The sequence below is a fragment of the Bos indicus x Bos taurus genome, chromosome 18 (assembly GCF_003369695.1).
Source record: "Bos indicus x Bos taurus breed Angus x Brahman F1 hybrid chromosome 18, Bos_hybrid_MaternalHap_v2.0, whole genome shotgun sequence".
NCBI classification, from domain to species: Eukaryota; Metazoa; Chordata; class Mammalia; order Artiodactyla; family Bovidae; genus Bos; species Bos indicus x Bos taurus.
Window position 1 is genome coordinate 14,364,305 of NC_040093.1, and position 27,934 is coordinate 14,392,238.

The 27,934-nt window shown below is 50.9% G+C and overlaps 1 protein-coding gene and 1 long non-coding RNA gene across 5 annotated transcripts; both read left to right on the forward strand.

Moving 5' to 3' along the window:
- Positions 1-27,929, forward strand: LOC113876428 (carcinoembryonic antigen-related cell adhesion molecule 7-like). Of its 4 annotated transcripts, none has more exons than XM_027515626.1 (9): positions 1-147; positions 17,634-17,993; positions 19,184-19,462; positions 20,297-20,575; positions 24,909-25,020; positions 26,144-26,244; positions 26,560-26,591; positions 27,209-27,250; positions 27,495-27,929. In XM_027515626.1, the coding sequence occupies exons 1-9, from the start codon at positions 21-23 to the stop codon at positions 27,558-27,560; spliced, it is 1,398 nt and encodes a 465-aa protein (XP_027371427.1). In that variant the 5' UTR covers positions 1-20; the 3' UTR covers positions 27,561-27,929. The 4 variants fall into 4 exon arrangements, with proteins under 4 accessions (XP_027371427.1, XP_027371429.1, XP_027371430.1 ...); XM_027515628.1 differs by having other exon boundaries at positions 2-147; positions 26,216-26,244; XM_027515627.1 differs by lacking the exon at positions 1-147 and adding an exon at positions 16,567-16,725.
- LOC113876433 lies at positions 451-1,509 on the forward strand. The gene is made up of 2 exons (XR_003506488.1): positions 451-561; positions 1,048-1,509. It is a non-coding gene; the product is annotated as an uncharacterized LOC113876433 (long non-coding RNA).
- Positions 27,930-27,934: the final 5 nt, after the last annotated feature.

Below are 27,934 nucleotides of genomic sequence, written 5' to 3' on the forward strand. Positions count from 1 at the left end.
AGGACAGCAGAGCTCACACGATGGACATCAGTGCTTGTGAGCACCTCCTCACAGAGAGAGGGACACAGCAGACAGCAGGCACCATGGGGACCCCCTCAGGCCCTCCCCGCAGACGGTGCATCCCCTGGAACAGGCTCCTGCTGGCAGGTGAGAGGGTCAAGTTTCAGGGAGGGGGCAGAGATGAGAGAACAAGAGACTGGGTGGTCTCTGGGGGAGACGGGGCTCTGAGAGGGGACAGAGGGCTTCTGTTTGGACCTGAGGGCAGAGGAGAGCGGAGCAGGGGCGGGTGGGGGGAGGGGAGAAGCAACAAGGGAAACATCTCCATAAACTAGAGCTGGTGAGGGGCACGAAAACCTCAACTGCTGTAGGTTTATCAGTTATTCTTCACTGAGCAGTAATTGTTGAAAACTGATGATGATAACAATAATTTATATCTTCATTTCACTACAGAAAATAACAGAACCAGGACAGTAAACACTGTCCTTACCCTGCACCCTTAGAAGCTGACAAATAATCACCAGGCTGTGGAATTCCTGGGAACTCTCCTTCCTTCATCCCCAGGTACTAACGTCTGGAGCCTGGTCCTGGCCCTGGGTTTCAAGCAGGATCAGACAAGCCCCTACCCTCACGGAGCCCACTCCCTGTGGGGAGGAAGACACACAAGTAGAGAGAGATCGAGAATGTGCTGGCAGGTGCTACAGGCGTCACGCAGGAAAGGGAGCAGGGAAGGGTCAGCAAGTGAGCACGGAGGGTCTTTACAGCTGCTGGTCGGGGGAGAGGGGCATCTCCCAAGAGGCCCTGAGAGTAAGCAGGTGTGTGAGGGCAGCGAGGGAGTGAACCAGGGGACAGCTGGGGAAACAGAGGAAAAAACGAGCCCAGAGGGGCTGAAGTGATGGGGGTCATGCTGCTGACCTTGAAACACACACACACACAAACACACACACACACTCCCAAGGCGGAGGGACGAAGAGATCTGTTCAGGGCACCATTTTTCCATCCCAACGCACAAGTCAGAATATTAACTGGTTTCTCTCTCTTCCCTCCTAGTCCCACTCTTACACTTCTGGCCCCCGCCCACCACTGGACAACTCCCTGTTAAATTGTTGCCCCACCTTGCCACAGAAGGGACGGATGTTCTCCTACTTGCCCACAGTCTGCGAGAGAAGCCTCTAGGCTATGCCTGCCTGGTACAGAGGAGAAAGGGTAGACAGCACCCAGCTAATTGCATCATACAGAGTAGACACTAATGCAACTACCAAAGGCTCTGCCCACAGTGGTCGGGAGACACTTTACCCCAACGGAACCCTGCTGATCCAGAACGTCATCCAGAAAGACACAGGATCCTACACCCTGCTCGTTGCAAAGAACGATTTAGAGACAGAAAGACAAATCGGACATCTCTGTGTATACTGTGAGTGCTTCCTCTCTGACCTCGGAGTGTTGGGGAGGCGGGTGAGTTCTGTTCACACACTGTGGCATTAAAACGTGGAGCTGAGACTCAACACCTCCTACATGTTGTGGATCAACAATCAGAGCCTCCCCAGCACCAGGCTGGAATTATCTGAGGACCACAGGATTCTCACTGTACTCACTGTGACAAGGAATGACACAGGACCCTATGTGTGTGAAGCCAGGAACCCAGTGAGTGTCAGCCGCAGTGAGCCACTCATCCTGGATGTCCTCTGTGAGTAACCTCTGTTCCTATGTGGTCCAGGCTGCCTACCCAAATCCATGCTGCCAGAGGCCAGGCCATACCCATCCCTGTCAGGCCTAGGCACACAGACTCCCACCCCCGGACACCGAGACTGGCCGTGAGTTCCTGTTTCAGGCAAGTTCAGGCAGGCCCCCCTTAAATCAAGATGGAGAGGGAAGGGGCTGCTCTCTCTTGAGGGGCTAAGGATCACCAGAATAAGATGGGAGAAACAGATGAATATGTCAGACTCAAAATGAGTGAGTATGAAGGGTAATGATGAGAAAATTTTCAGACATGTGTGTGAACAGCTCAGAAGAACCTTGGGGCCCTAATACAGACCAAGAATTTCCCTTCCCTCTGATTGCACCATGTGGCTTTATGCTCTTTGCTTCAGATGGCCTGGCCGCACCCACCACTTCCTTCTCAGACTCCTGTTACCATCCAGAGGAAAACCTCACCTCTCCTGCCACACAGGATTCTTGGCTTGTCAATGCGAAGCCTCAGAAATATGCCCATGTTCTCTTTATCCCCAACCATTCCGTGTACTCTCAGATCCAACATTACCTGACAGGCCTGGATAGCACCACAGTCAGAAAATCGGGGTCTCTAATAAGTGGTCCCTGGAGCATTCTCACTGAGCCTCAGGTGGAGATCTCTCTGGTTTTCTTTCTTCCTTTTTTCCTATCTTCTTTCTGTCTTTCAAGAGAAGGTTGGAGGGGTGGGAGGGAGAGAGAAAGAGGCAGAGACAGAGAAGTGAAAGTGAAAGTCGCTCAGTCAACTCTTTGTGACCCCATGGACTGTATAGTCCATGGAATTCTCCAGGCCAGGATACTGGAGTGGGTAGCCTTTCCCTTCTCCAGGGGATCTTCCCAACCCAGGGATCGAACCCAGGTCTCCTGCATTGCAGGCGGATTCTTTACCAACTGAGATATGAGGGAAGCCCAGAGACAGAGAAGAGAGTGAGAAATAGAGAAGGGGGAGAGAGAAAGAGGGAGAGAGACACAGAGAGAGGCTTCTCTCATCTTCTAAAACATCCGGGAAATAATTATTAACCAAGCTGTGTCCCATAGACAGTTCCCCTAGTTTATAGAAGGACTAGTTTTTACAGCCTTTTGTTAAAACAATAACCACTTCTGTCTAGAGATTTCCTTCACCATGATATTCACTCCACAGGCCAGGATTAAAAGACTTCTTCAGATTAAGAAACCATTCAACTATAATCTCCCATGGTCCTAAGATCATGAAAACTAACCGGATCACCTTCATTCCCAACTAAATTATTTCACAAATGGGAACACGTTCCTTAATAATATAAAGCTGTTCTACCCAAAACATGGAGAGGGCTGGCAAGCCTGCCTCCCCAAAATAAACAGATGTGTGAAGGTCCATATAGTCAAAGTTATGGTTTATCCAGTAGTCAGGTAAGTATGTGAGAATTGACCATAAAGAAGGCTGAATACCAAAGAATTGATGCTTTTGCACTGTGGTGCTAGAGAAGACTTTTGAGGGTCCCTTGGACAGCCAAGAGATCAAACGAATCAATCCTAAAGGAAATCAACCCTGAACATTCATTGGAAGGACTGACGCTGAAGCTGAAGTTCCAGTACTTCGGCCACCTGATGCAAAGAGCCGACTCATGGAAAAGACCCTGATGCTGGGAAAGATCGAGGGCAGGAGGAGAAGAGGGCAACAGAGGATGAGATGGTTGGATGGCTTCACCGACTCAATGGACAAGAGTTTGAACAAACTCTGGGAGATAGTGAAGGACAGGGAAGCCTGGTGTGCCGCAGCCTGTGGGTCACAAACAGTCAGACATAACTGAGCAACTGAACAACAATGTTCTGAATGAGAGGGGCTAACATTTATTCCTTTGGATAGGGCCACGTGGAAGCATCATAGAAGATTTTCACCTGATGATGAGGTTGCTGGATACATGGGCTGAGAAGAGGTTCCCGGGGCTGATCCCACAAGCTGTCCAATACTAAAATGTTGTCCCAGCAACCAGGCAAGGGTCCCCCTGGTGTGATCTGAGAGTCAGAGGAGATGTGAAGTCATCTCTTTCCCATTGTCACCTGAACAAAGACCCAGGGCCTTCCTTAGAGTCGCCTTTACAGAGATCACTGGGCCCCAAGACTGAGGAGGGAGTATGGCCCAGGCCCTGACTCACTCTCAGTCATTTATTTCCTCTGTCTCTCCACAGCCCCAGTGGCATGGCCCTCCCTCCAAACCAGCAACACCACAGTCACAGAACATGAGGGTCCTGTGGTCCTGACCTGCCTCACAGATGAGACTGGGGTCTCTATATGCTAGCTTTCCAAAGGCCAGAGAAGATGACAGAGGGGATGACCCTCACCCCCGACAACAGCACCCTCACCCTAGACTGGGTCAGCAGAGGGGACACTGGGAATTATCAGTGTGAGGTCTCCAGTGGGGGCAACTCCAGAATAAGTGACCCCCGTAGGCTGAGTGAGTAACCATCATTACGTCCTGTGTTAGTTGCTAAGTCCTGTCTGACTCTTTGCAACACCACAGACTGTAGCCCACTAGGCTTCTGTCCACTGGATTTCCCAGGCAAGATTCCTGGAGTGGGTTGCCATTCCCTTCTCCAGGGGATCTTTCCAGCTCAGGGACTGAACCCATGTCTCCTGCATTATCGTCTAAGCCTCCAGTGAAGCCCATTTTAATCTGGATAAGCTTCTTTTATTAACTCCACCAACAATTAGCCTATCATCTCATTTCCTTCACTTTGAGCAATTGGAACGTGTGCTCTCTCTGCCCTCCTCATCCCCTGATTTCTCCTGGCCCTCTGCTGTGAAGCCTCATTGCCAAGACCGCTGGAAGCAGCACTAAAATCAGTACCTGGGACTTCCTGGGCAGTCCAGTGGTTAAGACTCCACCTTCCACTGCAGGGGTTGCCGTGTCCTCCTCCAGGGGATCTTCCCCACCCAGGGATTGGATCTGTGTCTCTGACGTCTCCTGCAGTGGCAGGCAAGTTCTTTACCACTAGTTCCACCTGGGAAGCCCCAGTGAGGTATTAAAGTCTAAATCTCCCTTTTTTTATTGTACCGTGGTGTTTACATGCACTTTTATAAAGTTTTGTGATAGGCTTTCCAATGAAGGTGGAAATCACACAGCAGATGTGTGTTCAGGAAGTAGGGCTTCCCTGGGGGCTCAGCTGGTGAAGAATCTGCCTGCAGTGCGGGAGACCTGGGTTCAGTCCCTCAGTTGGGAAGATCCCCCGGAGAAAGGAAAGGCTACCCACTCCACCATTCAGGCCAGGAGAATTCCATGGATTGTATAGTCCATGTGGTCTCAAAGAGTCCAACAGGACTGAGCAACTTTCACTTTTTCACTTTCAAGTGTTCGGTATGTTAGTTCGCACTGTTGTGATTGCAGGCTTGCTGTCACATTCAACTCCAGGTCCCTCCACTTGGCTTTCTTAGTTGCACCATCGTCTCTACAGTGGAATTGACACCATTTCTTCACAGGATGGGTGGTGGTCGTGTGTGGTGAGAGATGGGGGCCTTGAGGACTGTACTTTGTGCAACATAAACTCCTATGCTTGTGTGCTGTCTATTGGTCGGTTAGGTCTCATTGGTTTACAGTGCTCTCAAGGTCTCTAGTTCTCGCTGAAATTCTCTCTGACTGCTGCGTCCATTATTGAAAGTGGGGTGTTGTAGTGTCACTGTTATGACCAAGCTATTTCTCCCCTCGACGCTGTCCATTTTGATTCATAATTCTGGTGCTGTGTTGTTGGGTGCATGATGCTTATAACTGTTCGATTTCCTTGGTGAATGGAAACTTTTCTTGATATTCAAGGTCCTACTTTGTCTCTTGTGGGCTTTTTAGATTTAGAGATTATTATAGCAGACACTCATATAACCACAATTCTCTTTTTATTACTATTTGCATAGAGTATCTTTGTCCAGCCTTACTTCAACCTTCTATGTCTTTGTATCTAATGTGAGTCCCTTGAAGAGAGTATAGAGATGGGTCATAATTTTAATCCATTCTGTCAACCTCTGCCTTTAATTTGAAGGTTGAGGCTATGAGTCAGATACGTCCTGATAGGAAAGAGCTTCTTCCATCTCGCTACTTGGTATATGTCCTACGTGCTTTATTCAGTAATTCCTCTATTTCTTCCTCTTTGGTAGTTAAGTGATTTCCTTTCTTAAGTGTCATTTTGATTCTGTTCTTTCCCTGTCCAGTTTATTTCAGTTCTTTCCTTAGTGGCTAACTTGAAGATGACAATTAATATCTTAAACATGTATCTATTGAGTTGAAATGCCAATTAGATTCTATAATGTGTAATACAATGTGTAGTATACATCTCCATTCCCCCCATTCTATACACTTATTGTCATAGGTTTCAGACATCATTATACAATGTACATCCATTATATAGATTTATAAATATTGTTACATGAAATACCTTTGAAATGAAAAACAAGTGATTACAAAAAAGACAATAATACTGGCTTAAATAAGATATTGTGTCACTTTGACCACTGTTCTTTATATATTCCAATGACTTTGAGTTACTGTCCAATGTTTGTTCCGTCATCTAAAAGGATTCCTTTTACATTTCATATATGGCTTGTGTCCAAGGAATTTACTCCCTTGACTATTGTTTATCTGGGAAAGTCCTAATTTGAGCTTCATTGAAGGAGACTTTTTCTGTACATTGCTTTCCCAGTTGACTGTCTTCCTTTTAGGACTTAAATCAGTGGTCCCAATACCTTCTGGCCCCTTTTCTCTGATGTGGAGTTTGATTTTCACCTTATTGAAGATCCACTGTACATGATAAGTCACTTCTCTCTTGCTGCTTTAATCATCTCTCTTTCCCTTGGTCTTTCAGTGATTTGACTATATTGTGTCAGAACACCTGTATCTTGAAAGATCCTTTTTTGGAGTTCCTTAACCACCCTTGGACTGTGAATAAAGCTGAGTGCTGAAGAATTGATGCTTTTGAACTGTGGTGTTGGAGAAGACTCTTGAGAGTCCCTTGGACTGCAAGGAGATCCAACCAGTCCATCCTAAAGGAGACCAGTCCTGGGTGTTCATTGGAAGGTCTGATGCTGAGGCCGAAACTCCAATACTTTGGGCACCTCATGCAAAGAGTTGACTCATTGGAAAAGACCCTGATGCTGGGAGGGATTGGGGGCAGGAGGAGAAGGGGATGACAGAGGATGAGATGGCTGGATGGCATCACTGACTCAATGCACATGAGTTTGGGTGAACTCTGGGAGTTGGTGATGGACAGGGAGGCCTGGCATGCTGTGATTCATGGAGTCGCAAAGAGTTGGACACGACTGAGTGAATGAACTGAACTGAACTGAACCACCCTTGATATGTAATCTCTCGTCTAGTTCAGGAAGTTTTAAGCCATTAATTTTTTATATTTTTTTCATTGCTTCTTTCTCTCTTCTCCTTCAGGAACTGCCATACTGCATATGTTTGTCCACTTGATGGAGTTCTGCATAATACTTTCCCTGGTTTCACTATTCCTCATTTATTTCCTTTCTACTGCCCAGTCTGAATAATTTTTCTTTCTATCTTCATGTTCACTGATTCTTTCTTCTACCTGCTCAAATGTGCGGATGAATCACTCTTGTAAGTTATTGCTTTCAGTTCTTATACTTCAGCTCCAGATTCTCTTCAACCAGGGATAAATAATTTAACATTAAGAAAGAACATGTTCTTCTTGAGAAGCAGGTTCTTCTCTGCTACTGCTGCTGCTAAGTCGCTTCAGTCATGTCCGACTCTGTGCGACCCCATAGACGGCAGCCCACCAGGCTTCCCCGTCCCTGGGATTCTCCAGGCAAGAATACTGGAGTGGGTTGCCATTTCCTTCTCCAATGCATGAAAGTGAAAAGTGAAAGTGGAGTCACTCAGTTGTGTCCAACTCTTAGCGACCCCATGGACTGCAGCCTACCAGGCTCCTCGGTCCATGGGATTTTCCAGGCAAAAGTATTGGAGTGGGCTGCCATTGCCTTCTCCGAGGTTCTTCTCAGACCTCTCCAATATGGATACAGCCCTCCTTCCACACTAACAACTCCAGTGCTTTAGACATGAACACTGATTATAAAGCTACCTGGGTCAATCTCAGACAAGCACATTAGAAGTAGAAAAACACAAGAGAGAGAGGAGGCTAGTTCTGGTCAGGCCCTGCCATGTCTGTTCCTGCCTGCCACCCCCAGGGTCTCTGGCCCTTTCTCTGGGGCTTCAGCACAAGGGACCCAATTGGCTAGTCTGCTTTTCCTATGAGTTATAATCCTAGGAGGCTCCCTCACCCTCACTGGGGCCTGAAATTGCCAGAGGTTCTCTCCCTTGGTGGGGATCTTTCTCCCATGGTTCTCCAGAAGGTAGACATCCAACCTCTCCTAGGAGAATGGGCTAAGCTTCCTCACATGCTCAGTGGTAACTCCTGTCTCCTCCCAGGAGGTGGTCCCTCTGGCAGCTCTGTCTCCCAGGTAAGTACATCCCTTCCTTGTCTCTTCTCCCCAGGGTCCCAGCTTCACAGGCTCAGGGAAGGAGGACTGTCCAACCCTGACGCACTGTGCAGACCCCCTTCACTCGAGGGTAGTTGAAAGTCACTCAGTCATATCTGACTCATGTGACCCCATGGACTGTAGCCCTCCAGGCTCTTCTGTCTATGGAATTTTCCAGGCAAGAATACTGGAGTGGGTTGTCATTGCCTTCTCCAGGGGATCTTCCTGACCCAGGAATGAACCTGTTCTCCCACACTGCAGGCAGATTCTTTACCTCTGAGCCAACAGGGAAGCTCAGTAGGAGTTGTTAAGACATGGCAATTCCCACCATTCCAGGACCTGGATGCGTTTCAGGGACATGACCACCCACCACCTTATCCTGAGGCTGCCCTGGTCCCCTCACTTGGCCTTAAGAGAACCTTGGAGTCCAGAAGGAACCAGGTGGGCCCTGGATTATCAGTCAGGGGAGCCAGGCTAACAGGGGTGGGATACACATCTCAGATAGGATTTGGGGTGGGGGCTTCAGGCTTGGAGATGGATGCTTGGAAGAAATGACTCTCCTTCCCTCTCTGCTGATGCCCACTCTCTCCCATGCCCCAGGCCTCCCTACCTGATGCCAAGCTACAAGTTCCCATCTACCAGGTGAGTGTGGGGATCCAAGTTCTGGTCTCATAAGCCCAAGGGGCCGAGGAAATGCCCCCTTTACACCTGGCTGTGTTTGGAGGTTCAAGAAATAAGAGGAAAGATGGAAAATGGGAAGAAGAGGAGATGAGTCTGGACCAAAAACCTCTGATACAAACAGGCCCCCCACAGAGCAACCCTGGGGGACCTGGGGCCGGGAAGTCCCTGATACAACATTTGAGAAGGTTACATGAGCTCCAAGGCGTCGGTTTTCTTTTGCAGGAATTGCTACGCCCCAACACAGATGTTTACTGTGGGCTCAACCACAAAGCAGATGTGGGTCCTTAGTTCCCCCAGACACATATGGTTACGGATTGTGGGAAAGAGCTTATCTGAGACCCAAGACCCAAGTGAGGTCAAGAGGAAGAGCCTGAGGCAGAGAACCAGCTCTGAGCCCTGAGGGTATTTGGGAATCTGGGTCCAGCGTCCGGGTCCCTCCTGGATTCCTGGAGACCCTGATAGGCTGCCCTGAACCCTAGATGGACCAGAACTCAGACTACCATTCCCACAGTTGGAGGGAGGAAGGCCATCGGGGCAAGTGACTGGGCCTGTGACCCATTGTGGGCCACCCAAGATCTGAATAAAGAGCACTTCCCCCTTGTGGCTCAGCTGGAAAATAAAGAGCACTTCCCTCTTGTGGCTCAGCTGGTAAATAAAGAGCACTTCCCCCTTGCACTGGATTGCAGGTGGATTCTTTACTAGCTGAGCCACAAGGGGAAAGTGCTCTTTATTCAGATCTTGGGTGGTCCCAAGGTTCGATCCCATGGTTGGGAAGATCCCTTGGAGAACAGAAAGGCTACCCACTCCAGTAGTCTAGCCTGGAGAATTCCATGGACTATACAGTCCATGGGGTCCCAAAGAGTCGGACACGACTGAGCGACTTTCACTTTCCCCTTGCTTTGCAAAATATACTACACTTGGGTCTTGTCCAGCCAGTAATTCACCTGAATCTCTGCTCCATTCTCTCCTGGGTCCCACAGGGAAAGTATTAACTCTAAGTTACCTGACATCCCCATCTATTCCCTGGGAGAAAGCACAGGGAAGAATGTGAGGCTGGTGGGGGAGGGGACCATACTAACAGGAAAGGAGGGTCACAAGACCCCTGCCCAGCCACGTGGGCAATCGGCTGTTCTCACACTGCTCTGGAGTCATGGACACCTCTCAGTGTTTGATTGCTTGTAACTGAGTCTCTGGAGCACAGAATATGGGATCCTTTGAGAGCCTCTAGCACACGAGTCAGGAAAGAAGAACAAGTCATGGGTGAGACAAATATTATGGGTGAGGCCCCTTTGCAGCCTCTTGGCGTCCTAAACCCTCTGGTCCTCCTCACCAGGCCCTGCCAGCCCCAACTTCTGGCTACCTCAAATGAATTTTTGTTATTCAGTAGCTAAGTCATGTCCGACTCCTTGGGACTGCATGGACTGCAGCACACCAGGCTTCCCTGTCCCTCAATATCTCCTGGAGTTTGCTCCAAATCATGTCCACTGAGTCAGTGATCGGACAGGAACATTTGTCTGTCCCCAGATCCAAGATCCAGAATGCCTACTCTCTCCATGGGTTTCTGTTGTGTCTTTAAGGACCTAAGCACTGAGAAAATTGTTCCCTCTGGGGAGACACAGAGGAGCAATCAGAGTCACCAAAGTAAGAGGGACCCAGAAGCCATGCTCTGAGCAAGGTCCTCCCAGAAATTTCCTGTGCCCTCTGTCCACTTCCCGCTGGTTTCCATTTTGCTCTCCAATGCAAATTGTGTCTCTCACCACACACACACACACACACACACGAGCCTCAGGGTGGAGTTGCAGGCTCTACCTAAAACTCAACCTGGCTGCCATGTCAAAAGGCCCACCTGTCCCCTCCTCAAAGTGTCCCAAGGGCCCTTCCCACCCGGATCTCACCTGCAGCCCCCACCACACACCTGGGTTAGCAGTTCTCAGTCTCTCCCCGAGGTCCCTGGGATAGGTGCTGTTCTCATATAGGTCCGCTCGGATCAGGTGCCCACACTCACACAAATACAGCAGGTGTGTGCACTAGGGCACAGAGCCCACAGTTGGCAAGCATGCTCTGCCAGTGGCCAAATATCAATTGTGCTGAGATGAGATGAGAGGTAAGAGAAACCATCTGCAAAGCTTCCGATCATGATTTAAGTCTAAATTACTCTTTATCCCCCAAGCACACCATCTTGGATTAGACAAGGTGACACCTCTTGTAGTTCCTAATTGTGCTGTAACAAATCAACATAAATTCAGTGGCACAAATCTACCCAAATCAAGGTGTCAATATGACCCTGTTCTTTCTGGATTCTACAGACAGTTCATTTCCTCACCTTTCCAAGCTGTGAGAGGTGGCCTACTTTCCTGGGTTCGTGGCCCCTTCCTCCATCGTCAAAGCCAGCAGTGGAGCATCTTGAAGCTCCCCATGCTCTGCTTCCATCATCCCAATTCCTCTGGCCCTGCCTCTCCTGCCTTCCTCTTTGATTTGTAAGGAACATTGTGAATGTATTGGGCTCAGCCAAATACATCCCCCACCATAATCTCCCATATACCCCAAAATAATCTCCCAGTCACATGATCGGAATTTCATCTGTAGGTTTCCTTAATCACGGGGCACATTCTTGGGTTTTTAGCAGGAGGCTGTGCACATCCCTCAGGAGTCTTTGCTCTGCCTACCAGTCCTCTCAGGGCCGTGGTCATCATGTTCCCACACTGCAATCTGCTCTGGGCATCTTGGACTTTGTCATCCTGATGTGGGGTCAAGTCCTGCCATGTCGTCCACAGTACCATCACTGGCCCTGAGCCATGGAGACAGAGGCCAGTCCACACTCCCTGCAGCTCTTTCCACCTGTTCTTTTCTGTGAAGTGAAAGTTGTTCAGTCATGTCCAACTCTTTGCGACCCCATGGACTGTAATGCATCAGGCACGTCTGTCCGTGGGATTCTCCAGGCAAGAATACTGCAGTGGGTAACCATTCCCTTCTTCAGAGGTTCATCAAACCCGCATCTTCTGCATTGCAAGCAGATTCTTTACTGTCTGAGCCACCAGGGAAGCCTCTTCTTTTCTAGCAATGCTCGATTTTTCTGAATGAAAAGAAAGCAGATGTGACTCAAAGACCATGACTCCCAAGTCAATAGGTGGCCTGTGTTCATCAGCACCATGGACAGTGTCTCTTGCTGTGCTCAGCCCCAGGCTTCAGCAAGAAGGGGCACCTAGATATCCTGCCCATTTCTATTCTGTGAGAACAATGAACACAGTAGAATGTGTTCAGGGATAACCCAGTTTGCTCTAGTTTATCCATCAGGAGCACTTTCTTCTCTCTGTGTATTAGTTATAGCTACACCCATGACAACTTCCAGGTGAATGATTCCTACACATGGAGGGTGTCCTCAAGGAGGCTGGGAACTAACTATCCTCGCAGAGTATCTCCCTGCCTCTGAGAGTCAGATAACTGTCTTGTCTTCAACTTAGAGGGAATGTTTCATGATTAAGTCCTGACCCCCAATGCCTGAGCTAGGAGACAGCGGTTACCAAGCCTGGAAGGCTCCTGAGCACAGCCTATTGTCCCCCAAACCCCAGATATGCCCCCTCCCCCAGGGAGCAAGACTGAGCAGAACGCCTGGGCTACCCTCCCGAGCTCCTCCTGTCTGAGCCCCAAGCCTGGTGTTAGAGCCTTTGCCATCTCTCCATGCTTCCAGCAGAGCAACGGTCCTGCTGAAGGACAAGTGGGACCTGAAGACCAGTCTCCAGGGTAGAAGCCATCACCTGAAAACCCCATCCATCTGCCTGTGAACCCCAGGGAAGAAAAGGAACTAGGGCTCCCACAGTCAATCCCAACTTCCTCTTCCCCACTAAGGTCCCATTGACAGGGGTAACTCTGACAGCTCAAACCCAGCCGTATACTTCCCAGATGCTCAGGTCTAATCCATCCAGCATCCCTAATGGTCATTCAAAACACTCAAGTAGCCAGTATAATGTTCACCTGGGTACCAGGGGCCTCCCCTGTCTTTCATGGGGACAGATTTCCTCTCACATCCCACAACTGAGCAGTCACCTAGGTCCTCTGTGCCCTGCTGTGCTCGCCCTCTCTCTGCCCTGGCTCAGCCCCATTTTCTCTCCCGGACACAGACAGGGTTCCAGTCAAGAGGAGACGAGGATCTGTCCCTCCATACATCTTTTGCACTGTGACCGTGTGAACCCATGTAGCACCATCCAGCACCTCCCTTCACCAGGGCCTTGGCTCTGGGTCTCTGGACACCAGGACCCCCTTCATTCAGCCTCAGAAGGATGACACCCACTATGGCTATGACACCTGTCCCAGAGGCATGTTTCTCAAGAGTCACCAGGAGAGACACCTGCAGCTCCACACAGCTGAGCCGTAGGTGTGTAGGGGCACCTTCATCCCTCCCCTGTCTCCCTGGGGTCAGTGGGCATAACTGACCGCCTCACGATGCTAACCACTTTGCCCAGATCCATTCTAATCCTCTAGGCAGAGCGGTACCAGTTAAAGCAGACACTAAGTGGGCCGCAACACCCACGTACCAACCCAGACCTCAGGCCTTCTCATATCTACACAGGTAACACCTCTGCTCATCCATCGAGCCTCCAAATTCAGTTACAAGTTCAAAGCTTCAGCCAGGATAACCTCCTTCCCGTTCTTGCTCCTGTAGGCAACTGCCAACCATTGTGTTGCCAGGGGCACCCTGCCTCCCCTTCCCTATCTGCCCAAATCTACCTTAAAGTCCATCTGACTGTCCAAATTCATTAGCCATCTGCTCCCCAGGGATGCCTTCCACGACCCCAGTCCAGCTGAGACCCCATTACAGACTCTGGATGCACAAGACCTTCCCCTTCATGGTCCTTCCCTCCATTATAATTAGCTCATTAATTCCAGGACTTTCTCTGAGTGTCTGCCTCCCCAAGTGTTTTCACCCAAGACCCAAGTCTATCCTATTCTCTGGAGTCCAGAACGCAACCCAGGGCTGACATGTCACACATGCTCAATAAATATTCTTTAAATAGATAAGAGAATCTACATAACAGATGCCAGACTCCCCACCCCCACCCAGTGTGACACCGAGGGGTCAGAGAATATTCCTTATGGACACAGGAGCCCTGGCATCAGAGTGGGAGGAGACCTGTAAGTGCCCACAGCTGCTCCAGGATGGGACTTTATTCCTCCTGGAGTCAGCAGGGAGAACAGGGGCCTCTTAACTGTGAGAAGTCAGACCTCTGCTCATTCCCAGATAGTCACACCCGCTCCCGTCTCTACTCGGGAGAATCTTGTAGTCTCCCTGGAGGGTCAGAGCCAGCAGTCCGAGTCCTTCCCCTTCTCATGGAGACCTGACCTGGCTCAGACTCCCAATCCTCCATTCCAAGGGATTCACCCTGGGGAGGGGGGAGCCCCAGTGTAAACTCACGGGAATCAGGGCACAGCTCCTTATCCCAAGGTCCCTGATCCATGGGGACACCTGGGTCTGGTTCCTGGAGACATCTCAGCCTCCCCAGGCATTTGGGGAAAGTTGGGGAACTTCCGGAGCAGGGTAGAAGAGGGGAGCCCAGCTTCTGCAGTTGCTCCATCTCAGAGGGGCTGGGGTCCCATGGGGGTCTCCCATCCCCTGACAGGGGAGCCTGTGTGACAGAGTCTCCAGGTGGAGCTGCCCCAGGTCCTGGCACCGTGGGGAGGCCACTGATGGGGACACAGACGACTTGAGGGCAGCCACAGTGCTGTGAGAGGGGAAAGAACAGGGCCTTCTGGGTCCAGGCCGCCATCCTCTCCCCATAGCCCCAGAGACCCCACTACCGGCCCTTCCTTTGAAGCCTCAAGGACTGAGAGCTCCTCCTAAGCACACATCCACCTGGATGGATGGTTCTCCTGCTACTGGATAACCCCCATCCTCTCCCTGGGCTCAACCTGCATTGGGATGGAGTCGGGAAGTCTGGGGACCCACAGTGACCTGGACCCTGGATGATTGCCCCTCAGTCTGGAGGTCACTGCCCACCTCTGCCCAGGGCGCAGAGCCAGCTCACACCCTTTGGCCTTTGCACCCTTGTGCAGCCCATTACATTGTCCCCAGGTCTGCTCATGACCTCCAGGGGGCAACATTGGGCCACCCAGACAACACACAGGAAATTAACAGGTGAACTTTGCTTTGCCTAAGGAGGTGGGGAAGGAGCCTGATTTCCATCCCTCCCTCTAAACAGCGGTCTCCAACCTTTTTGGCACCAGGGACCAGTTTCATGGAAGACAAATGCGAAGTGGTGGAGATGATTTGGGGATAGTTCAAGCACATTACAATTACTGGGCACTTATATCTGTTATTATTCCCTCAGCTCCACCTCAGATCATCAGGCGTTAGACCCCAGGGGACCCCTCCTCAACAGACTCTCAGGGTCACTCCTATATGCCACACTATGCTACCCAGCTTTCTGGGGGCCTATAGGCACCCATGCCAGCTCCCATCCCTGCCTGGAACCACCCCTGGGAAAGATCACAGTGACCACAGAAAAATCAGCCAGGGTGACAGAGGAGGCCCTATAATGGCAAGGAGGACCTGCATAGTTCTGAACCAAGGCTCAGCCAACAGACACGGAGAGGGAGAGTCTCCCGGAACTTGACCTGAGGACCAGGGAGCCCACAGTCTGCCCACCCTCAGCACCAGGTTCCTCTCTTCCCAGGACATACAGGAAGCCTTTCCCTTCTCACCTGAGAACTGCAGCTCCTCCTGACACCTGGTTCTGGGTCTCTGTCCCTGAAAACAGACGCCAGACTGGCTAAGGTGGAGGTCAGGTCCCCTACCATCATCACTCACGTGACCCCTTTCCTCCAGAGTCAGTGTGTCCTTCCTGCAGGGAGTAAACACAATCTTCTCAGATATTTGAGAACAACAGGAAGACCCTGGGCATCCAGCTGGGTTTCGGTCTCACAGAAACAATTACCAGCAAAATTTGGAAACCCCTGGGTCTGTGATTGTGCTGAGAGACCCCAAACCAAAACAGCAGAGGCCAACACTGGGGTGGGTGGGCAGCCTAACCCGTGTTCTGGGGTCTCAGCCAGGCTGGGCGAGCGTGTGACCTGGGAGGCTGCTGAAACAACATTTCTAAGGTGACACCTGGGGGTTCGCAGTCTTCATGAAGCTCCACAGGTGATTCCTACGCACCGTGGGGATGACGTCCCTGTGACAAGCGTTCCTCATGCACCCCTCACCCCCAACCCCAGGCTCCGCCTCTGAAGGGGATGACAGAGGGCTGTCGGGGAGGCTGAGTGTGCATCTGATCCAGAGCAGTGGGGACCCTGGGCCCGGACACCCCAAGGTTGTGCTTTTCCAGGCAAGGTTGTGTGTGTGTATAGGTGTGTATATGGAGGTGTCTGTGTGTAGGTGTGTGCGTAGGTATGTGTGTGTAGGGGTGTGTGTGTTTAGGTATGTGTGTTTAGGTATGTAGGGGTGTGTAGGGGTGTGTGTGTGTGTGTATAGGTGTGTGTGTGTGCGTGTGTGTGTGTATAGGTGTGTGTGCGTGTGTGTGTGTAGATGGAGAATCACTGCTCTAGAAGGCAGAGGACTCGGCAGAGTTCAGGGAATAGAAATACAGACAGAAGGGGAAGGAGGAGAGGGGAGGCAGAGGGCGGGGCCTGGGCAGAGACCCCGCCCCGGGCCACGTGACCCAGCGAAGTGCTCCTGCCCCCGGAGGAGGCCCAGAACACAGTGGGAAGGACAGCAGAGCTCGCACAGCAGATTGCAGTGCTTCTGAGCATTTCTGGACCAGAAGTTCTCCTCGCAGAGAGGGACACAGCAGACAGCAGGCGCCATGGAGCCCCCGTCAGGCCCTGCAAGCAGGAGGCATGTCCCCTGGAACAGGCTCCTCCTGGCAGGTGAGAGGGGACAATTTTCAGGGAGTGGGCAGAGACTGGAGAACAAGAGACTGGCTGCTCTCTGGGGGAGACAGGGCTCTGAGAAGGGACAGAGGGCTTCTGTTCAGACCTGAGGGTAGAAAACAGCGGAGCAGGGGAGGGTGGGGGACTAAGCCAGAGGAGACTCTCCATGAACTAGAGCTGGTGAGAGGCGGGAAGACCTCAACTGCTGTAGGTTTTATGAGTTATTCTTCACTGAGCAGTAATTGTTGAAAACTGATGACAATAACAATTATTTATATCTGGATGTCACTACAGAAAAGCACATAACCAGGACAGCGAACACTGTCCATACCCGCACCCTTAGAAGCTGGCAAACGCCAGGCTGTGGAATTCCTGGGACCTCTCCGTCCTTCACCTCCAGGAATTAATATCTAGAACCTGGTCCAGGCCCTGGGTTATAACCAGGATCAGACAAGCCCCTGCCCTCACGGAGCCCGCACTCTGTGGGGAAGAAGACAGATAAGCAGAGAGATCGAGAGTGTGCTGGCAGGTGCTACAGGCGTCACGCAGGAAAGGGAGCAGGGAAGGGTCAGCAAGTGAGCACGGAGGGTCTTTACAGCAGCTGGTCGAGGGGAGGGGCATCTTCCAACAGGCCCTGAGTGTGAGCAGGTGTGTGAGGGCAACGAGGGAGTGAGCCAGGCAGACAGCAGGGGAAACAGAGGAAAAAACGAGCCCAGAGGGGCAGAAGTGACGGGGGTCATGCTGCTGACCTTGAACCACACACACACATACATGCACACACACACACACATACACTCACACACTAAGGCTGAGGGATGAAGAGACCTGCTCAGGACCCAGGGCACCATTTTCCCATCCCCCACACAGGGCACAATATTAACTGATTTCTCTCTCTTCCCTCCTAGTCTCCCTCTTAACTTTCTGGACCCCGCCCACCACTGCCCAGCTCACTACTGAAACGGTGCCCCCCCTTGCTGCAGAAGGGTCGGATGTTCTTCTACTTGCCCACAACGTGGCAAACAATCCTCTAGGCTATGCCTGGTACAGAGGAGAAAGGGTAGACAACAGCCAGCTAATTGTATCATGTAGAGTAGCCACTAATTTAACTATCAAAGGGCCTGCACACAGCGGACGGGAGGCACTTTACCCCAACGGAACCCTGCTGATCCAGAACGTCACCCAGAAAGACACAGGATCCTACATGCTGCTCGTTACAAAGGATGATTTACAGACAGAAAGACAAACTGGACAAATCCACGTACACCGTGAGTGCCTCCTCTCTGACCTCGGGGTGTTGGGGGATGAATTCTGTTCTGAGAGACCCGGATGGCGCCTCCATCCCCTCTGCATTGTGTCCCGTGTCGGGGTTTGAACATTCAGTGCAGGACACATGTTGTGGAGAAAACTCCAAAGGGTCAGAAATGCTTTCCCGGAAGCCAGGCCCTGCGGACACTGTGTAGAGAGAAGGACGGTCTGATGAGGGACTCGGCAGAGGGAGAGCGCTCTCAGTCCAGCCCCCTGGGCCCCTCCCCGTGACCATGACCCTGAGGAAGACCCTGCAGGACTCAGGGAAGACCCTGGCCTGAGGGCCCCCAGGGATCCTCACAGAGAAGCTCAGCCCCAGGAAGCCCCTCCCAGACCCTGTCCCAGGGCTCCTGCCTCCAGTGACCCTGGGAAGCCTGTGCCAAATCCGGAGGCTCCAAGCTGGTCACCAGCCAGGGCTCAGCCCCAAGAGCCACCTCCGTGCAGGGGCACAGTCTGGTCCTACTCATGAGACTCAGCATGGACAGCACACAGGTACGAGGTCCCCAGGAATCAAGCAAATGCCCTAGGGGACTTAGAGACGCCAGAAAAATCTCAGCACCCCCAGAGAGGAACACAGAAAGGAAGACACTGCTGGCAGCTCCTCCACCACAGGGTGCTGCCCAAGGAGCTCTCTCCTGACGCTGGTTGGTGAAAACTCGGAGATATGCGAGGCGGTCTCTGAATCTACCCTGTTCTGTCCACCACTAAACGCTGCTGCACAATCAACCCCCAAGGAAGCCTGTGCTTCTCCCAGACATAGAGCAGGTGGCCTCACACTCACTGAGCTCAGGTCCCCATGCATTTGTCCTGCCACACACAAGCCTGCCTTATTCTTTAAAGTCTGGCTGAGAGGCGAAGGATGCCAATTTTGTTGAAAGATGCTTTCAGAGGAGCCAAAAGTATAAGAAAGTGAGAATGTTAATCGTTCAGTCACGTCCTACTCTTTCCTATTCCATGGACTGTAGCCCACCAGGCTCCTCTGTCCATGCAATTCTCCAGTCAAGAATATTGACTGGGTGGCAATTCCCTTCTCCAGGGGATCTTTCTGACCCAGGGACTGAACCCAGGTCTCCTGCACTGGCAGGAAGATTCTTTACTGTCTGAGCCACCAGGGAGGCTCAGGGCAATGTCCTCTCTGTTATCTGTACAGCGGTGCTACCCACACCCGTCATCACCAGCAACAACTCCAAGCCCTGGGAGCACAAGGACACTGTGGTGTTAACATGTGGACCTGAGACTCAGAACACCTCCTACATGTGGTGGATCAGCAATCAGAGCCTCCCCAAGAGCACCAGGCTGAAATTGTCTGAGGACAAGAGGACTCTCACTGTGTTCAGTGTCACAAGGAAAGAGAAAGGACCCTATGTGTGTGAAACCCGGAACCTAGTAAGCATCAGCCGCAGTGACCCATTCACCCTGGATGTCCTCTGTGAGTAACCTCTGTTCCTATGTGGCCTGAGCTGCCCACCCAAATGCACACTGCCAGAGGCCAATCCACACCCATCCCTCTCAGGTCCGAGTACATGGGCCATCACCCCTGGACACCCAGACTGGCCATGACTTCCTGTCCCAGGCAAGCCCAGGCAGGTCCACCTTGAATGAGGACAGGGAGGGGATGGGCTGCTCTGTGTGGGTGGCTGAGGATCACCAGAATATGATGGGAGAAACAAATTAACATCAGACTCACAATGAGTGAGCATGAAGGACCCAGGGGCCCCAATACAGACCAGGAACTTGCCTTCCCTCTGATTGCACCATGTGTAGCCTTTCTGCTCTTTGCTCCAAACGGTCCGATCACCCCACCACTACCCCTCAGACTCCTCTGACCATCCAGAGGGGAACCTCAACCTCTCCTGCCACACAGCGTCTAACCCAGCCACACAGCGCTCCCCGCTTGTCAGTGTGAGGCCCCAGGAATACACCCAGGCTCTCTCTATTCCCAATCACAACATGTACTCTCAGATCCTACATTCTCTGACTGTCCTGGATAGCCCCACAGTCAGAAGATCAAGGTTCCCAGGGCTGAGAGCACAGAGCTGTCTAGCACTAGAGTGTTGTCCCAGCAACCAGGCAAGGGTCCCTCTTGTGTGATCTGGGGGTCAGAGGAGATGTGCGATCATCTCTTTCCCGTTGCCACCTGAACAAAGACCCAGGGCCTTCCTCACAGTCATCTTTACAGAGGTCTTGGGCCCCGAGACTGAGGAGAGAGCAAGGCCCAGGCCCCTGACCCACTCTCAGCAGTCACCCCTCTGTCTCTCCACAGACCCAGTGGCACGGCCTTCCCTCCAAGTCAGCAACACCACAGTCCCAGAACATGAGGGCCCCGTGGTCCTGACCTGCCTCACAGATGAGACTGGGGTCTCCATACGCTGGCTCTTCAAAGGCCAGAGTCTCCTCCTCGCAGACAGGATGACACTGTCCTCAGACAACAGCACCCTCACCATAGACCCCGTCAGCAGAGAGGACGCCGGGGATTATCAGTGTGAGGTCTCCAACAGGGGCAACTCCAGCAGAAGTGGCCCCCTCAGGCTGAGGGTGACCTGTGAGTGACCACCATCGCCTCCTGTCTTAGTCGTTCAGTGGTGTCCGACTCTTTGTGACACCACGGACTTGAGCTTACTAGGCTACTCTGTCCATGGGATTTCCCAGGCAAGAAGCCTGGAGTGGGTTGCCATTCGCTACTCCAGGGTACGTCCTGACCCAAGGATCGATCCCGTGTCTGCTGCACTGCGGGCACTCTTCCCGGCTAAGCCTCCAGTGAAGTCCATTTTCACTGGATAAGCTTCTTTTATTAACTCCACCAACAATTAGCCTATCATCATTTCCTTCACTTCAAGCAATTGGAACATGTGCTGTCTCTCCCCTCCTCATCCCCTGATTTCTCCTGGCCCTCTGCTGTGAAGCCTCGTTGCCAAGACCGCTGGAAGCAGCACTAAAATCAGTACCTGGGACTTCCTGGGCAGTCCAGTGGTTAAGACTCCACCTTCCACTGCAAGGGTTGCTGTGACCTCCTCCTGGGGATCTTCCCCACCCAGGGACTGAATCCGTGTGTCTTACGTCTCCTGATTGGCAGGTGGGATCTTTACCACTGGTGCCTCCTAGGAAGCCCTGGTGAGTCATAAAGCCTAAATCTCCTTTTTCTTATGTGTACAGTGGTGTTTGTTATGCACCTTATAGAGCTTTGTGAATACGCGCTCCGATGAAGGTGGAATTTACAGCAGACATGTTCAGGCAGTAAGTGTCAGGATGTTAGTTCGCACTGTTGTGATTGCAGGCTTGCTGCACACTCAACTCCAGGTCCCTCCACTTGGCTTTCTTAGTTGCACCATCGTCTCTACAGTGGAAGTGACACTGTTTCTTCACAGGATGGGCGGTGGTCATGTGTGGTGAGAGCTGGGGGCCTTGAGGACTGCACTTTGTGAAACATAAACTCCTATGACTATGTGTTGTCTGTTGGTCGGTTAGGTCTCTGGTTTACAGTGTTCTCACGGTCTCTAGTTGTCACTGAAATCTCTCTGACTGCTGTGTCCATTATTGAAAGTGGGGTGTTGTAGTGTCAGTGTTATGACTGAGCTATTTCTCCCCTCGATGCTGTCCATTTTTGATTCACAAATCTGGTGTTGTTGGGTGCATAATGCTTATAATTGTTCTATTTCCTTGATGGATGGAAACTTTTCTTGATATGCAAGGTCCTAATGTCTCTTGCAGGCTTTTTTGATTTAGAGATGATTATAGCAGACACTCATACAGCCACCACAGTTCTCTTTTTATTGCTACTTGCATAGAATATCTTTTTCCAGCCTTACTTCAACCTTCTATGTTTTTGTATCTAAAGTGAGTCTCTTGAAGAGAGTATAGAGAGGGGTCATAATTTTTATCCATTCTGTCAACCTCTGCCTTTAATTTGAAGGTTGAGGCTATCTATCATTCAAATACTTCCTGATAAGAAAGAGCTTCTGCCATCTAGCTATTCGTTATATGTCTTACATGCTTTATTCATTAATTCCTCTATTACTTCCTCTTTGGTATTTAGATGATTTCCTTTCATATGTGTCATTTTGATTCTGTTCTTCCCCTTTCCAATGTATTTCAGTTCTTTTCTTAGTTTCTAACTTGAAGATGACAGTTATATCTTAAACACATAACTATCAAGTTGAAATACCAACCAGATCTATGATGTATATTACAAACAAGGTGCTCTGTGCATCTCCATCGCCTCCATATTACACACTTACTGTCCTATATTTCAGCCGTCCTTGTACAATATATGCCCGTTATATAGATTTATAAACATTGTCTCATGTAATATCTTTGAAATAAAAAACAAAAATGAGCAATTACATAAAAGACAATAATACCGGCTTAGATAAGATAGCTACCTGTTGTGTAATTTGACCTCTCTTCTCTAGGTTGCCTGTGGCTCTGAGTTACCGTGTAATGTTTGTTCAGTCATCTTAAAGGTTTCCTTTCACACTTCATATATGCTGTGTCTCCAGGGAATGAGTTCCCTCGACTGTTGTTTATCTGGAAAAGTCCTAATTTGAGCTTCATTGAAGGAGAGCTTCTCTGTACATTGCTTCACCGGTTGACAGTCTTGCTTTTAGGACTTCAGTCGGTCATCCCAACGCCTTCTGATGTGGAATTCGCTTTTCACACTGTTGAAGATCTGCTGCACACGCTGAGTCACTCCTCTCTCGCTGCGTTTTACACTTCCTCTTTCCCTCGGTCTCTCAACAACTTGACTCTATTGTGTCACAATGTCTATATCTTGAGTTACCCCTTTTTGGAGTTCCTCAACCATCTCTAGTATGTGATCTCATCCACTTTTGGAGGTTTTAAACCATTCATTTTTATATATATTTTTCATTGTTTTTCCCTCTCTCTTCTCCTTCAGGAACTGCCATCCTGCATATGTTTGTCCACCTGATGGAGTTCTGCATAATACTTTGCCTGGAGTCACTATTTGCCTTCTTTTTTTTCCCCTTTCTACTCCCCAGTCTAAATAACTTCTTTTTTTCTATCTTCGTGTTCACGGATGCTTTCTTCTACCTGCTCAGACGTGCTGAGGAATCGCCCTTCTAAGTTAGTGTTTTCACTTCTTATTCTTCAGCTCCAGATTTTCTTCAACCCTGTTTAAGTAATTTAACAATGAGGAAGAACACATCTTTCTTGAGAAGCAGGTGCTCCTCAGACCTGACCAATGTGGAGACAGCCATCCCCTCACACTGTGGACTCCAGTGCTTTAGACATGGACACTGATTATGTGGCTAGTGGGTCAATCTCAGACAAGCACACTAGGAGCAGAAAACCACAAAAAGAGGAGGGTAGTTGTGGACCCTGAGAAGGAAGGCTCATCCCACGGAGCTCTCAGATGGCATCAATCAAGGAACTGGACTTCTCCTCAAGTTTGACGTACTCCCTTCCCTCTCTAGGGGCTTCTCATGTGGGGCTAGTGGTAAAGAACCTGCCTGCCAGTGCTAATGCAGGAGACAAAGGGATGCAGGTTTGATCCCTGGAGGACAGGAAGACCCCTTGGAGGAGGAAATGGCAACCCACTCCAGTATTTTTGCCTTGAGAATTCCATGGACAGAGGAGGCAATCCCAGTGATCTGGAACCACAGACAAAGGTCACGCTCTTTGGTAGTCAATCCCTCCCTCTTCGAAATCCCACGAGCCTTCCACTCTGGGTGCAAACAGACCAAGTGATATGGGGACAAGCATCCAATGGTCGGTGAATCAATGAGCAGAATTTATGGCTCACTGAGAATGTGATGCTGTCCCAGACCAGCAACAGTGTCAGGACAGAGGATGCGGGGTCCCATCAGTGTGGGGTCTCCTCCCAGTCAGAGTCTGCAGATGTGATGCCAGCTCCCCACTGAGCACTATAGTGACCTTCCACACCTCTCTTCCTGTGTAATTTCACTGGAAGTGGGTGTGTAATGAATGCAAATAATGAGGACATGGGTAGTCTCCTTTCGGAGCCTGTAGAACAATGTGTTTAATTAATTATGCAAAACTGAGCTAATTTTGTCATAGTTCGGTTATTGTGAGAATTGTTTGACTGTAGGCAAGGCACTGGATCTTGTGCCTCCGTTTCCCCCTCTGTAAATCGGAGAAGAAGAGCTGGATCTTAGGGCTGCTGTGAGGTTGGTCACTAGGAAGGGAATGAGATTAAAATTCTCCCTGTAGGTAAAATTCTTACCACACAGAGTTGGCAGGCAAGAAGTGTTCACGGGGGATATTTTGGTTTTCAGCGTTGTGGGTTTTGGCTGTAGAGTCAAACAACTCAGTTACATTTCTGTTTCACCTGGTCCTAGCTCTGGGGCCTCCATTCCTTTATTGAAGAACTGTGTGTCTCAAATCTATGTATGCACAGCGGGGATGAAAACCCCTCCCTCGTGGGGATGGAAAGATGAGAAAAAATGGGTGTAAATGATTTCCCACTGTGCCAGTCGCACAGGAGTACCTGGAAACAGTTCATTAATATTATTACTACTAATCAATGTTGGGTGGACTGGAGAGGAACTACCCTCTAAGACCGACAGTTGTGATGGAAACAAAAAATCAGAGGGAGGGCGCATAATGTGAGAAGAAAAGAGTCCTTCAAAGGAAAATGAACAGGACATGGAGATGGCTACAGTGAGAGAATGGAGAGCTAGAGCAAGTCCAAGGTTTCAAATCTGACGAAGAGGGAAATGATGCAGCCTCGTGCAGTGGGAGAGTCAGGAGGACACTGTGATGACAAAACACGCAACCACACAGGCCTCAGAGCATTTCCTTCCTCCTAACCAGGCCCTCTCCCTGTAAGACTCCTCTTGGTATTGCCTCCAGTGAACTCGGACCCCATTTCCCCTCTCTTTCTCTTCTGCTTTCAGGGCGAGAAAACGCCCAAGCCCTCAGTGTGGGGGCCATTACTGGCATCGTGATTGGGGTCCTGCTTGTGCTGACGCTGCTGGCTGTCCTGGGGTGTTTCATTTTCCTTCACAGGTACAGTGGCATTCCCAGATGCTGCCCCCACCCCCAGGTTGACCCTAGTCCTAGAGGAAGGACACCCCATCCTCCAATTTCCGGCCTGGATCTCCAGGACCCCCCCACTTCCCCACGGGTATTCTCTCTCTTTCTCCAGTTCCTGCCTCACTAGATATTGACCTCTGGCAACTTCCTTAACACCGTCCTAGTTTATTTTGTTATTTAGTCGCCAAGTTGTATCCATCTCCTTTGCCACTCCATGAACTCCTCTGTCCATGGAATTTCTAGGCAAGAATACTAGAGTGGGTTGCCATTTCCTTCCCCAGGGTATCTTCCTGGCCCAGGGATTGAACCTGTGTCCCATGCATCGGCAGGTAGATTCTTTACCTCTGAGCCACCAGGGAAGGCCCATCTATCAGTTAACACAATTAAGACACCTCCTTGTCCTCGTTCCCTATATGTAGGCTGGCAGGTAGTAAGTACTCAGAAAAAGGTATCTCTTCCTGTATATTTAAATCCAGCTACTCTGATGAGGGGCAGTCACAGGGCCAGGATCTGAGGGTCGTCTTCGCCAAGTCCACACTTGGCCAGAGAGTGGAAGTTTGGACAGGCCAGGTGGGGTCAAATGCCCCCACGTGGCAGATACATTAACAACACCCCTGATGCATGAGACAGAACATCATGCCAGGTCCGCAGGTGGTGGGATGTCTTTACACTTAAGGTCCAGGTAGATGGAGACAGAGGACAAGGCCACTGTCACATTTCAGCAGCTCCTGGGTGAGGGCTGGGTGGCCACAGCAGCGATACTGCCCTCAGTGAGATCCCAGAGTCACTGGCTGACCGCTTTCCTCCCCATGCACTGGCCCTGCTCTCTCCATAAGCGTGATGAATCCACTCAGACAAAGCTTTGGATGGATGGACGCCTTTCCCAGAGCCATGGTCCCTTCAGTGGCCACTTTCTCCTGAACCCTATTAGCCTATGGTCCTGCCCCTCTGGACTCAGGGCAGATATGGCTTCTTAAGGACTTTCCTCAGTGTCCTTACTGGGCCCTCCCCTCCGAAGCAGCCTTGGTGGAGAAAGGAGGTGTCCAGCCCCTGCTTGGACATTCATATCCTCCTGTCCCGTGTTCTGACTCCACAGCCTTGACCTCCGTCTACACTCCTCACAAATATGCCTGTTTTTCTTTCCTAACCCCGGCTGCCTGCACAACAGAGGGAACTGGCCCCCAGCGTCCACCTCAGGTGAGTGTCTGTTCAGCCCAGGACAGCGGGGAGCCCCGGTCAGGCCCTGCCATGTCTGTTCCTGCCTGCCACCCCCAGGGTCTCTGGCCCTTTGGGGCTTAAGCACAGGGATCCCGATTGGCTAGTCTGCTTTTCCTATGGGTTATCATCCTGGGAGGCTTCCTCGCCCTCACTGGGGCCTGAAATTGCCAGAGGTTCTCTCCCTTGGTGGGGATCTTTCTCCCATGGTTCTCCAGAAGGTGGGCATCCAACCTCTCCTAGGAGAATGGGCTAAGCTTCCTCACATGCTCAGTGGTAACTCCTGTTTCCTCCCAGGACGTGGTCCCTCTGGCAGCTCTGTCTCCCAGGTAAGTACATTCCTTCCTTGTCTCTTCTCCCAGCGTCCCCGCTTCACAGGCTCTGGGCAGGGGGACTGTCCAACCCAGAAGCACTGTGAGACACCCTTCACTCGAGGGCAGTTGAAAGTCGCTTAGTCATGTCCAGTCTTTGTGGCCCCATGGACTGTAGCCTGCCAGGCTCCTCTGTCCATGGATTTCTCCAGGCAAGAATACTGGAATGGGTTACCATTGCCTTCTCCAGGGGATCTCCCTGACCCAGGGATCGAGCCTTGGTCTCCCACATTGCAGGCAGATTCTTTGCCTTCTGAGCCACCAGGGAAGCTCATCAGAGTAGTTAGAACATGGCAAGTCCCACCAAGCTGGGAGCTGGATGCACTTCAGGGACATGACCACCCACAACCTTATCCAGAGGCTGCTCTGGTCCCCTGACTAGAACTCAGGAGAACCTTGGAGTTCAGCCAGGAAGAGAGTGGGCACTGGATCATCCGTCAGGGGAGCTAGGCTAACAAGGGTGGGAAACAGAGCCCAGATAGGATTTGGGGTCGGGGTTCCAGGCTTGGAGATGGCTGGTCGGGAGAAATGACTCTCTTTCCCTCTCCTCTGATGCCCACTTCCTCCATGCCCAGGCCTCCCTACCTGATGCCAGGCCACCAGCTCCCATCTACCAGGTGAGTGTGGGGATCCAAGTTCTGGTTCCATAGCCCAGAAGGCAAAGGAAGTGCCCCCTGCACACCTGGCTGTGTTTGGAGGTCCAAGAAATAGCAGGAAAGATGGAGAGGGGATGAAGGGGAGGTGGGTCTGGACCAAAAACCTCTGACACGAACAGACCCTGGGTAACCCGGGGCTGGGAAGTCCCTGGGAAGTCATCTAAGAAGGTTACACGAGCTGGAAGGCATCGGTTTTCTTTTGCAGGAATTACTACACCCCGACACAGTCGTTTACTGTAATATCAGCCACAAAGCAGATGCGGGTCCTTAGTTCCTCCAGACACGTCTCCTTACGGACTGTACGAAAGAGCTTACCTGAGACCCAAGACCCGAGTGAGGTCAAGAGGAAGAGCCTGAGGCAGAGAACCAGCTCTGAGACCTGAGGCTATTCGGGAACCTAGGCCCAGGCTCAGGGTCCTCCTGGATTCCTGGAGACACTGACAGGCTGCCCTGAAGCCTGGATGGACCAGAACTCAGGCTGCGATTCCCACAGTGGGAGGAGGCTTCAACAGGGCAAGTGACTGGGCCTGTGACCCACGGTGGACCACCAGAGAGATCTGAATCAAGAGCACTTTCCTTCCCCTGGTTGCAAAATATACTGCCCTTGGGTCTTGTCCAGCAAGAAATTCACCTGAATCTCTGCTC